At 31.9% G+C, this 14,008-nt stretch overlaps 1 protein-coding gene across 1 annotated transcript; it reads left to right on the top strand.

Moving 5' to 3' along the window:
- LOC105170882 (uncharacterized) lies at window positions 1-10,398 on the top strand. Its single transcript, XM_088884398.1, has 22 exons — window positions 1-403; window positions 593-651; window positions 2,691-2,749; window positions 3,879-3,925; window positions 4,689-5,186; window positions 5,265-5,351; window positions 5,428-5,629; window positions 5,712-5,820; window positions 6,454-6,576; window positions 6,767-6,848; window positions 7,012-7,071; window positions 7,160-7,212; window positions 7,418-7,584; window positions 7,801-8,011; window positions 8,097-8,154; window positions 8,257-8,313; window positions 8,417-8,662; window positions 8,939-9,006; window positions 9,108-9,164; window positions 9,257-9,350; window positions 9,457-9,597; window positions 9,957-10,398. Exons 4-22 carry the CDS (start codon window positions 3,887-3,889, stop codon window positions 10,035-10,037), a joined length of 2,433 nt encoding a protein of 810 aa, XP_088740524.1. The 5' UTR covers window positions 1-403; window positions 593-651; window positions 2,691-2,749; window positions 3,879-3,886; the 3' UTR covers window positions 10,038-10,398.
- Window positions 10,399-14,008: the final 3,610 nt, after the last annotated feature.

Genomic DNA, 14,008 nt, shown 5'->3' with positions numbered 1-14,008 from the left:
GCTATAAATTTCAAACGAAAAATTTCACTGTCTACACCAACACAGTCTCGCAAAAAGCTATAAAATCTAGGCGATAAATTCCACCATCTGCACCAACACAGTCTTGCAAAAGCTATAAAATCCAGGCGCTTAATTCCACCGTCTGCACCAACACAGTCTCACAAAAAGCTATAAAATCCAGGCGATAAATTCCAACGTCTGCACCAACACAGTCTCGCAAAAAGCTAAAAAATCCAGGCGATAAATTCCACCGTCTACACCAACACAGTCTTGCAAAAGCTATAAAATCCAGACGCTTAATTCCACAGTCTGCACCAACACAGTCTCACAAAAAGCTATAAAATCCAGGCGATAAATTCCACCATCTGCACCAACACGGTCTTGCAAAAGTTATAAAATCCAGGTATTAATTTCACCGTCTGCACCAACAAAGTTTTGCAAAAGTTATAAACTCCGGACGACAAATTCCACCGTCTGCACCAACTTTGAATAACTCCGTATAAAAGATCTAGAATTTTACACCTTCATCCGCTACAAGATCTTCCGTTCTTTGTTGGAAATTCATTTGTATAAACAATCTACTTCTTTGCAGGACTCAGAAGTGTAACTTTCAGTTAATACAGATCGAAAACACCAGATCAACTTCAAAGGGTGAGTGAGTCTACTATATCAATCTCATGTCATTTTTATTCACTTTTCTGCAACTGCATTGTTACATCAATCAGTTCAGTGTCTAATTAAGCATTTTCTAACAACATTTATTTATTTCTCCTAAATTTTTCTATAACCTAAAAACAATTTTTCCAATTATTCGAGAAAAATCAATGGGATACATTTAAATATTTTATTTTTGAAATGAGATCTAGTGATTATAGGGTATATTTATTCATTTGAATTATCTACATTTATGAGTCAAATTTAGAAAGTCTTAAGCCCATAAAAGTTTATGTTTTTGGACTAAAAATTGACATGTTTGGTTTTTTTAATTTTAAGTACAGAACCATAATTCTTGTTCAAAAAAATCAATTTTTTGTTTTTCTTTTTTCATAACGCTCCCATTTAAACGTAAGTTTTTTTTGAAAAAAAAATTACTAAAAGTTTCCATTAGAATAAATATTTGTAAGCTATAAAATTCGTATCATTTGTTTTGAACTATCAACCTTAAGATCCAATGATTTCTAGACTAAAAGTTAATTTTTTTAATAGAAAATTTATTTTGTTTTCTCAAATAGATAAATATCAATTACAGAATCTTTTATATTTTATTTTCAAGGTTTTTGCTACCTTTTTTAAAGTATCAAAGTAATATTTATGAGCTAATTATTACGACATCATTCCGTTTATTAAAATTTTAATTATTTATGATTTATACAATAAATTTATATTTAACATACAAAAATTTGAAATCATTGTAATACAACTTATCATTTCTGAATGAAATGGTTATCCTTTGAATTTTTTGAATAAAATAATTTTGAAATGGGATTTTCTCGTTTGGGGGACTCCCACTAGACCAGCCTGACAGGTTCCTTAAGCCTCCTAAAATGTTACGGACCTCTCGTTTTCTTTTTGGATCGCTTACACTTCTTTGGATTAACTTATTTTTATGAACATCAGTATTAGTGTGAAGTTATCATTTGGATATTTTTAATAAAATAAAATAAAATGGGCTTTTTCACTAAAAAAATATTATATATAATGAGTTTTTGGGAATTTTAGCAAAACTATTTAAGTAAATCATCAAAACTTTGTCTACTTACGCAATTACTAATTATTTTAAATAAATACAGTATTTCTTTTTCAGATGTATTTTATAGGTAAATGATAGGAATGTCACACAAGTCACTAAAAATTTAATAAGTGCAATGCATTATACTAAACAACTACCAATTGCTTATTTTAAAAAGGCAAATTGCAACATGCTTTTTTTTTTAAATTTGTGATATTTGTAATTTTTTAAATAATGAGAAGGTATTTATAATTAAGGAAAATCTTACTGAATCCCTTTGTAATTTTTCCTATCTTAAATCTATGCCTTTATAAAATATTTTCATAATACTTTATAATTTAGGAACTCTGTCCAAAATAAAAATCAAATTTTAATGAATTACTCACAATATACTTGTAAAAGAATAAAGTTGTAACCTACTTTACAAAATTTTATTATTGAAATAAATTCAAACGTTTGAAAACCTGCGACGACCAATAATTGACATACGACAAATTGTGGATATCGGAGATATAAATGAGGGCATTACACCTCGCCGCCCTCCACATAAGAAAACACACATCATCGACAGATACAGAATCTTGTAAAAAGCTATAAATTTCAAACGAAAAATTCTACTGTCTGCACCAACACAGTCTCGCAAAAAGCTATAAAATCCAGGCGCTTAATTCCACCGTCCGCACCAACACAGTCTCACAAAAAGCTATAAAATCCAGGCGATAAATTCCACCGTCTGCACCAACACGGTCTTGCAAAAGTTATAAAATCCAAGTGATTAATTTCACCGTCTCCACCAACAAAGTTTTGCAAAAGTTATAAACTCCGGACGACAAATTCCACCGTCTGCACCAACTTTGAATAACTCCATATAAAAGATCTAGAATTTTACACCTTCATCCACTACAAGATCTTCCGTTCTCTGTTGGAAATTCATTTGTATAAACAATCTACTTCTTTGCAGGACTCAAAAGTGTGACTTTCAGTTGATACAGATCGAAAATACCAGATCAATTTCAAAGGGTAAGTGACTCTACTATATCAATCTCATGTCATTTTTATTCACTTTTCTGCAACTGCATTGTTACATCAATCAGTTCAGTGTCTAATTCAGCATTTTTCTAACAATATTTATTTATTTCTCCTAAATTTTTCTATAACCTAAAAATAATTTTTCCAATTATTCGAGAAAAATCAATTGGACACATTTAAAATTTTATTTTTGAAATGAGATCTAGTGATTATAGGGTATATTTATTCATTTGAATTATCTACATTTATGAGTCAAAGTTAGAAAGTCTTAAGCCCATAAAAGTTTATGTTTTTGGACTAAAAATTGACATGTTTGGTTTTTTAATTTTAAGTACAGAACCATAATTCTTGTTCAAAAAAATCAATTTTTTGTTTTTCTGTTTTCATAACGCTCCCATTTAAATGTAAGTTTTTTTTGAAAAAAAAATTACTAAAAATTTCCATTAGAATAAATATTTGTAAGCTATAAAATTCGTATCATTTGTTTTGAACTATCAACCTTAAGATCAAATGATTTCTAGACTAAAAATTAAATTTTTTTAATAGAAAATTTATTTTGTTTTTTCAAATAGATAAATATCAATTGCAGAATCTTTTATATTTTATTTTCAAGGTTTTTGCTACCTTTTTTAAAGTATCAAAGTAATATTTATGAGCTAATTATTACGACATCATTCCGTTCATTAAAATTTTAATTATTTATGATTTATACAATAAATTTATATTTAACATACAAAAATTTGAAATCATTGTAATACAACTTATCATTTCTGAATGAAATGGTTATCCTTTGAATTTTTTGAATAAAATAATTTTGAAATGGGATTTTCTCAACAAAATATATTATAATAAAACTTTTGGACTAAAAAAATTATTTTCACAGTTAGTCCTTAACGTATATGTAAAATCTTTTTCTCTAACTGGGACGACAAATTTTTTAAGAGTAAGGGCTAAAAAGTAATTTAGCCCAAAAAATAGTATAAGTTCCAAAAAAAGATCAATGCTAATTAAACAATATATTACTAAAGAAAATTATGAAATTCAGACTTATTGAATATTCATTGATTTTATTTTTGGTACGTATAAATTAATGTTGAAGTTAGTTCTTTTGGGTTTTCAGCTACAGTCATGGATAAAGTCAATAGCCAACCCAAAGACAATACCCAAGTAAGCAAATCTTCAGTGTTTAAATTCTCAGTTTTGTGGTTCTTTATTCTATTGCTAACGCCGAAATTAATTTGATTGATTGTATTTACTATATATCCCACAATTATTTATTAAAAATGTGCAAATTAATTTGTGGTTTTCTTTAATAATTAACAATTAATTTCACAATTATGTATTAACAGATAAGATGGAAATACAGGTGACTGCACTTGTGAAATGTGCATTAGTATATTGCCACTTATGCTATAAAATCCTATGCATTGTTCATCTATGTTTTCTGTAATGATTTTCCTGTACACATGCACATGCACGTGCAAATGTTGTGCACATATTTAACAGATGTGAGGGTGGATTGTGTTTGTGGACTATTCATACATCAACATGCAAAAAACTTGAGTTGTTTTTCTTTTTGAACTCATCCTGCACATATTATGCACAGATATGGCTTCTACAAATAATTGTCCTATAGGATTCATATACTTGGTTTCTGTAAGGCAGTATGACATTTCACTTATGGTTTTTGTTTCTCTTTGCACGATCTTGAGATACATGTGCACGAGTGCATTGTTGTTTTTTGTATATTCAGTTTGCCTTCATGTGACTGGATCTTAATAATCAAGAGATTTTTGGTTGCTCCCATGTAATATTTATGGTTTTATCCCTGATGAAATCTTAATTTTGTTGACAATATGGAACTTTGATGTTTGATAATAGGCACATGTCTTGATATTACTTTCTGTTGTTTTCTGTTGCAAAACCAAAGGACATGGATTCAGGTGAAGTAGTTGTCTCCTCCATTCGAGCTGGGATGAAGAGAGAGTTTGCAATGATGATGAAGGCGCAATCAGAAATAGGTGGGCTTCCAGCAGGCGGAAGGAGAATGACTAGGTCGCAGAGTACTGCTGGTTCCAGCAAGGGTAACGTGCAAAGTGCTGACAAGGTTAGTAGTAAGGTAAAAGGGTCTGAATCCAAGAAAACTAAAAAGGATGGAGGTGAAAAATTGGGAGTGGAGAAGAGGGATGCAACAGAAGCCGTGTCTAATGTAGGAGGTGATTTGGGAGGTTTGGAGGGTGATTTAGTTGTTGTAGAGAGGAGGGAAGCACAGAAAGTGGGGGCTGAAAGACCAGTTGGAGAAACAACTGATTTAAGGATGAAGATGTCTAAGAAGGTTGAGTTAAACAGGATCCCAACAAAGTTAAAGGATCTTCTGGAGACGGGGTTGCTTGAGGGTTTACATGTTCGTTACGTTCATGGCTCCAAGGTAAAATATTCGACATTGTTTTTTTGTTTGGTTAGTTGTTGATATGTATTGATTTTCTTTTCTTTGTGACAATTCTAGGGGAGGAAGTGGCCAGAATTTGAGCTTCCGGGAGTTATTCAGGGAGCTGGAATACTATGTTCTTGTGATGAATGCAAGGAAAGAAAGGTAAAGTCTCCAAACATTATTAACTGGCAATTTATTTGCACGTTCCTGTTCTAACTATTTTGTGTTGTCGATGTAGATTGTCACGCCTAATCAATTTGAGATGCACGCGGGTAGTGGAAATAAGCGTCCACCTGAGTACATATTTTTGGACAATGGAAAGAGTCTCAGGGATGTGCTGAACGCGTGCAAGGCCAATCTTTCAGAGTCACTGGAATCTGTAATCCTGAACGCCATTGGTCGTTCAAATTACACGACTGCTTTCTGCATCAATTGCAAAGGTGATATTCATGCATTGCTTTCAAATATTGCATATGCTTTTGAATAAGATATTTAACATTCCGTTTCTCTTTATGCGTTTAGAGTTGATTCCTGAAGCCAGTGCTGGAAGATCAATGCTCCTCTGTGATTCATGTGTGCGGCCAAAGGAGTCTGATGCCAGTGATGCTCAGATCAGTGACACCAGCCGCAGGTAATTGTCCTGCATTGATGGCTAAAGCATTGAAGCTATGTTTGTTTAGTACTTAGCTTACATATGCTCTAGAACTGCACGTCTCTATCTGTATTTGTTTAGTGTTCATTTCTTCATGTGCACCACAACAGCACATTTTGTGTCTATATTTGGTAAAGTGCTTGCTCCTTACATATACACTGGAATTGCACATCTCTGCACAGTAATCTCAGCATCAATAAAATAAGTTCACGGAAACAATGTATATTAACATCTTGGGGACTTCGTCTATGTTATTATTCTTCTCTATTAAGCTGTTATTGATCCCAGAATGTAAGCAAATGAAAAAAAATAACTAATAATGGAGAGAAGATAACATTTAGACCTTGATATTTACAATTGAATAGTGTTTTGCACAATCCACATTACAGATAATAGTTGTCTTTTAGGCCTGTAAACAAATCATATAATTGGAAGTTAATAAATTAAAAGGCTTCTCTCCCTTAGTCTCTTTGCATCCATATCATGTAACACAAGCTTATTCTTTTTCATTATTTATTTGAGGGGCAAATACATATACAGCTTAGAACACTAGGAAGATAAAGAAATCGATTCTGTTTATTTGAAGTTGTCTGTTCATGGTGAACATTATAGGTTTCCGTTGGCTGGTCCATCTGCTCCTGCTTCCTCTAGTCATCCGCCTGTGGTTTCAGAAAGTGCTCAAATTTCTTCAGATAGTCAACCACAAGAGAAACGTCGAGGGAAGCTAACACGAAAGTAAGCACTCTTTCCCTGTTGTTTGTATCCTAAAGTTGATTCCTATTGTTTGTATCATAAAGCTGATTAAACGTAACATATCTTTCTCATACTTGTTTGTATCAAACGTAAAATATCTTTCTCAAACTTAAAATGCCTTTCTCTAGTTGTTTGTATCATAAAGTTGATTCCTATCTTTTCCGTTGTGCAGGGATTTGAGAATGCATAAATCGGTCTTAGCAGAAGACGTGCTTCCTGAGGGTACTGCTTTGTCGTATGTTATGCACGGAGAGGTGAATGCAATTTATTATTAATACTATCTCCTTATCTCTGGAGTTTAAATACTTTCTCAGAATTACTTATGGACGCTGTAAAAGTAGTTCTACCCTTCTAACAATCTATCAAGTTTTTGTTGAATGATTGTTAATTCTTTACTTCTTTCTTGCTATGGAGCAGAAAAAGCTTGAGGGTTACAAGAAAGATGGGGGTATCTTTTGCACGTGCTGTAGAGAAGTGGTATTTGAGTTTTCTTTGTTATGTAAAATTAATAATTCATCTTTTGTCTTGTACCTGGAAATTACTTGTTTGTGATGTTGATGAACAGGTGAGTCCCTCGCAGTTTGAGGCTCATGCTGGTTTTGCTTCCCGTCGAAAACCGTAAGTATTTCTTTGAGTATGTTGTTTTGATGATATTTATAGGGTTACCATAATTAATTACATTGCACAAGAACAGCACCAAGTGTTTCTTTGAATCTGTTGTTTTGATGGTTTTTAGGGGGTTACCATAATTATATTGCACTAGAACTGCACCAGAATTGCACCAGAACATTTGTACTTTAACTTAGGTCTGCTTGGCTTGCAGGTACATGAGTATATACACTTCCAACGGAGTGTCTCTGCATCAGCTATCCCTCGAGCTATCCAAAAGCCGTAAATCATCTACAGAGGAACATGATGATCTCTGTTCAATATGTGAGGATGGAGGAGATTTGCTATGCTGTGAAAACTGTCCACGAGGCTTTCACACTGGTAAGAATATAGTTGTGTTGTAGCATGTTATGGAACTCTTTATTCTGGTGCATCGTGCATGTTTCTAAAATCATACGAAGGCTGTTATTTGAAAATTTATGCCTTCGCAACATATACTATTCATGATTTCCTACTAAAAGAAACAGTAAATCAATCTACCAACTCTTTCAACCTGGTTATCGGATAGCTCACTTTGCTCTATTGGTTTATGTGCAGAATGTGTCGGTCTCTCAGTTCTTCCCCAAGGGATATGGTACTGCAAATATTGCCAAAACATGTTCGAAAAGGAAAAGTTTGCAGTGCCAGATGCAAATGCAATTGCTGCTGGAAGAGTCCCTGGTATTGACCCTCTAGAAGCAATAACGCAACGGTGCATTCGTGTTGTTGGGACATCTGAACCTGAAATCGGTGGATGTGCGATTTGCAGGTTCTCTATCTACTTTAATTTTTCCTTTCTTTTCTTTGCTTTCGGGTTCTGCTTTTGGTAACTCCGTTGAGATTTGTTTTTCCAGGGGCCATGATTTCTGCAAGTCAGGATTTACTGCCCGCACAATTATTTTATGTGATCAGGTAGTACTATGTTATGTGTTGAAATAGTTTAAGAAACTGATTGGGATGGTCTGCCGTTTCTCATGTCACAAGCATGATAAACCATGTGTCTGTTTTTTGTAGTGCGAGAAAGAATACCATGTCGGTTGTCTAAAGGAGCAAAACATTGATGATCTGAAGGTTTGCATGACTTTAATGAGTGCTTATAATCACTCAGCTTTCCACAATTGATACATGCACGTAAGTCTTCTCTTGTTAAACAATGGTACTTTACAAAATGCAGGAGTTGCCAAAAGGTGAATGGTTCTGTTGCAGACCGTGCAACAATATTAACTCAGCCCTTCAGAAGTTGATTGGGGATGGCGAGCAGAGGCTCCCGGAAGCTCTTTCGGATGTTTTGAAGATGAAATGCGAGGGACAAGATCTGCAAAAGAATCCGGAGCTTGGAATAAGATGGAGGCTGCTCCGTGGGAAAAAGGCCACAGCAGACACCAGGGCATGGCTTTCTGGTGCTGTCACTATTTTTCATGTGAGTATATTCTGTGTGCTGTTTCCCTAAGTCTTTGTTTTAAATATTTATAGTGCTAAGATACCTCATTATGTGAACTATCATTTCCGATATTGACAATATGAAGTAAAGGCCTATTGTCTGCACAGAATTTGCACGGTAGTTTATATTGTACATTGTTGACAGGAACCTTGGAAATCAATATTTACTCTCAAATATGATCTAGAATTGCTTTCATTATCTAAGATTGAGTAATCTTTCACATCCTTTTGATTTCCACCTACCACATTTTTTCAGGACCGCTTTGATCCTATCTCTGATGCCAGCACGGGCCGTCTTGACCTTATCCCACATATGGTTTATGGGTAATAAGTCTGTTGTACTTGCGCACGCCCTTGTTTTTATGAACCTCTTTAAACCTCTTCTTTTGTTGAACATACTGTCTACTATTTCTGATGATCTGCAGGAGGCACTTCAAAGACCAGGATTTTTGTGGCATGTATTGTGCTGTACTGATGGTCGAGTAAGAAATATTATGATCTTTAGTGTATTCATTTTTATTTTTACTTTTTCTTTTTCGAATTTGACCTCTGTTGTAATCAATTATTTCTACAGCTCGGTGGTGGTATCTGCTGCAATTTTTCGAATTTTTGGAGAGGAAGTTGCAGAGCTGCCCCTAGTCGCGACAAGGAGCGAGTGTCAGGGAAAGGTGCGCTTCTCAACTCCCCTTTGCTTCGTCGATTGTGTGAAAATTCAATATAAAAGAGTTATATTTTTCAGGTGCTTCATATATTCAATGGCTACTCCTTTTGCAGGGATACTTTCAAACACTTTTCTACTGTATTGAGGGTCTTTTAGCATCCCTCAATGTGAAAGATCTGGTACTTCCTGCTGCTGATGAAGCAGAATCATTGTGGAGAAACAGATTTGGGTTTGAAAAACTCGGCCAAGAACAGGTTCCTCAATGCTTACTTTCTACTTTATGTGCTTTTTTTACGAGTCATTTATCGCAGCAATTAGTGTTTAATGGATTCCGTTAAAAACTTAACTAATACTGCAATAGACTATATAGCACGAGCTATGCAATTTACATAAAAACATGGTACCAGTTTTGCACTATAGATGCACACCCCAATTGCTTCAAAAACTTTATAATTGGTATTGATATTGCAATCGACTAAGCATATGTATGATACAAATAATGCATGGTATCAAATTTGCGACACCCTGAGATAAAAAAATGCACTTAGCTTAATACCTTACCTTGTGTTCAAGTATAATTCTTTTTAACTCGCACCTGTTTGCCGCATTGCAGTTGGATCGATATATGAAGAGCTATGAAATGATGTTATTTCAAGGAACGAATGTTCTACATAAATCGATCGCCAAGGCCTGAGACCTCAGCCCTTGTTTAATGCTGGTGGGCTGCTGTATGTACAGTATGAAAACTGCTTCTCCCCTCTCTGCCATAGCTTGTTACAATTTTTTGTAGTTGGATTTGTTGGTCGTAGCGTAGAATGTGAAATATCGAGGATAGGAGGTATACATCCAGGCTTGCAGGTCCAATGTTTGGTGTAGGATGATTCAAAATGTAAGAATACCAAGAAATATATAAGTAACAGTATCTGTTGTCTGAAGAATCCTTTTTTTGTTTTTCTAAACTAGAATTGTAGTTGCTGTTCATATTTATTGTCCAACTCTTACAAGGACCATTTGAGAAGCTAATTTAACTGTAGAAGAAAATTGTTGCGACTGTCTGATGATGTTTTGGAGCTGTTGGTTTTAGTTATTTAATAAGATGTATTTATTAGAAAACATTGCGTGCAAGTTGCACGTGCAATATACGTGCGTTCAAGAAATATGTATACCATGTATTTAGTAGCTTATATCGTTCACTCATTAAAGTTAAACATATGATTCATCACACAAAGTCCAGGAAATGACAATTCCAAATCATATTACACAATTTTAGTGAAAAACCAAATTAAAAAAGTAAAATAAAAGTAAAATATCAATTGATCATCCAAATTCTCACATAATTCAGCTTTTTTAAATTTGAAATAAAAAATACAAAACGTAATTTAAGCATTTTGATAAAGAACATTAACTATTGCTTAATTTTGGTGTTCTTTATATGGTCATGAGGGTTTTCTTGTGTTCATGCAAAATTTTAGGATTTAATTTGGTAACTGAACTTTTTAAAATGGAAGAAGTTAACATTTCTGCTAAAATTAAACCAATCCATTGTATCTTTTTCATGTACAATTTGCAAATTAAATGAATTTATTTTGGTAACCTAACTTTATAAAAAAATAAAATAAATTAGAATTTCTGCTAAAATTAAACTAATGAACTTAATGATCGCAACATAATAATCAATAATTAATATAGAATGAATAATTAAAATATGGTAACTCGTTTACCTACTACTTTTTATAAAAAAAAAATTGCAATCTTAAAATAGTGATTGCTAATTTTAAGACAATTAATATTGATGTAAAATTATAGGAATATAAAATTCTAATTAATCATATGTTTGCCTTAATATCTTGATAAATAATTTACCAATTTATATTTTTTAAAATTAATTTACATATTCAAGGTGACTATATATATATATATATGTGCACACAAAGAGAATAATAGGTGTGCTTTCTCTTTGCTTTTGCTCAAGGATATGCACATCCCACTTTTAAAATTATATTTTAATTTAGTTATGTATGTTTTTTCTAAATTTTTAAAAAAGAAATATACCAATCATCCATTTATTAGTATAATATCAATGTGTGGTAAAAGATCTCAGCGAAACACAATATTTTGCACTTTCACTAATTAGGTTGCATATGGATTGGTGGATTTGAAATAATCTTTAATAATGATATTTTTTCAAATTTATTTAGATATTTTTAAATTTAAATAATTTTAAATCATTCAATTATAAATTTAAATTATATTTTATTGAATATTTAATCGATTTAAAGTTCTTCCTATGTCAAGTCATTTGAAGTTCGTTCTCCAAATTCTTGTCTCAATTCAAACTTTCTATTCAAATATAGCATAATACGATAGTGTTAAATTGGAAGTTTTATCATAATAGGACACATATAGAAATATCAATTTTTATATCACATAACGCGTATTTCTAAAAATTTGTCTTAATTACAATAAACTCCTCAATAGATTGGAAATTACATTTATATTTCCTGTATTTGCTTTGTGATTTTACATTTAAAGAAAGAAATGCATTATAGTAGAAAACAAAAGTCAATACTAATTCACCTATGACATTAGAGAATGCTCATAAGTGTAGTATTATACTTATACAATTTTTTATGGCTATTTACTAAATTCACCAGTCACAATTCTTGATAATTTAGAAACTGGGCACAAAATTAAAAATCAAATATTCTGTATTACCTATATTCTATTTATGGAAAAAATTTGATATTTCATAATCTACTTTACAAAAACATTGTTATATATATAGAAATAAATCTGAACGCTTGGGAGGAGAAATGGCGAAGACGCATGATTTTTCAATATACTAAAAATAATAAACAACATATTATAATGAGTCTCAATTCAACCAATTTATTAATACGACTATAATAAATTATAGTAACTTATATGAAGTGTGATAAATACCCACAAATTTGTTGGGTATTGATCTTATAACCTCGAACTTGTTCATGAAACTTTAGTCTTAGACTCAATCACTAGACTAAGACATCTTTGACGATGAGTCGATGACACATAATTGACAAGTAATAAATGACAGATATCGAAAATATAATAAAAAGTAATACACCTCACAGGAATTAAATTCAGAAAGTTTTGAAGAAAATAAAATTCTTCTTAAGCACAAAGTCAATTCTTGTTGAGATTTTTTCTTTTTCCTAATTTTCAACACTCAAAAGAAAAAATGTACCTAATTATAGTAAAATTACAAAAAAATCCATGAAAACAAATTTTGTATCCTAAAATTCTTAGACTAATCCCCCTAACTTGATAGATTAAATAATTAATTTATGGAGTTATTTTTGTAAAAGGATTCTTTTAAGGTCTTGCAAAGTAACAAATATCACTTGTAATTTTATTTTTAGAATTTCTGGTAAGAATATTTATGAGGTACTTAATATGTTATTATTCAATTCATGAAAATTTGAATTTTTTATGATTTATATAATAAAGTGGTATTTAACATTGAAAGCCCTGCAATCTTCATAATACAATTTACCATCTCAAAAATTTCCATCCATTAATTTCATATCACAAATAGTATTACTGTAAAGTTATCATTTGGATTTTTTAATACAAAAACTGAAATGTTCTTTTTCACTAAAAGATATTATATATAATATATCTACTTAGGCAATTACCAATTATTTAAATAAATATTTCATAAGTACATTACTTTCAATTATTTAAATAATTACAATATTTCTTTTTCAGATTTATTTTATAGGTAAATGTTAGGAATGTCATACAAGACCCTAAAAATTCAATAAGTGCAATGCATTACACTAAACAACTACCAATTGCTTATTTCAACTCTATGATTTTATAAAATATTTCATTGTGTAATATTATGTTAAAATATTTTGTGATTTTTTTTTTCAAAATGTGCTTACCATAATACTTTATAATTTAGAAACTCGGTCCAAAATAAAAGTCAAATTTTAATGTATTGCTTATAATATGCTTATAAAAGAATAAAATTCATAACTTACTCTATAAAATCTTAATATCGAAATAAATTCAAACGTTTGAAAACTGCGACGACCGCATACGACAAATTGTGGATGTCGGAGATATAAATGAGGACAGTACACCTCACTGCTCGGCATAAGAGAAAATACATCATCGGCATATTCACAGTCTTGTAAAAAGCTATAAGTTTCGGACAACAAATTTCACCATCTGCACCAACACAGTCGTGCAGAAAGCTATAACCTCCGAACAACAAATTCCACCGTCAGCACCAACAAGTCTTGCAAAAAGCTATAAACTCCGGGCGATAAATTCCACCGTCAGCACCAACACAGTCTTGCAAAAAGCTATAAATTCCGGGCGATAAATTTAAAAACTCCATACAAGAGATCTAGAATTTTACACCTTTACCCACTAGAAGATTGTTGGTTCTTTATTGGAAATTCATTTGGAAAATCAATTTACTTCTTTGCTGGATTCATAAGTGCGGCATCCAATTGATACAGATCGAAACCACCAGATCAATTATGGCGGGTAAGCGACTCTACATATCAATCTCATATCATTTCTATTCACTTTTCTTCAACTGCATTCATACATCATTAACTTCAATGTCTAATTATGCATTTTCTAACAACATTTTTTTTATTTCTCCTA

Source organism: Sesamum indicum, linkage group LG9 (assembly GCF_026168435.1).
Source record: "Sesamum indicum cultivar Baizhima isolate 11 linkage group LG9, ASM2616843v1, whole genome shotgun sequence".
Classification (NCBI taxonomy): domain Eukaryota; kingdom Viridiplantae; phylum Streptophyta; class Magnoliopsida; order Lamiales; family Pedaliaceae; genus Sesamum; species Sesamum indicum.
Note: the sequence above shows the minus strand (reverse complement) of the source record. Positions and strands in the feature narration are given on the sequence as shown.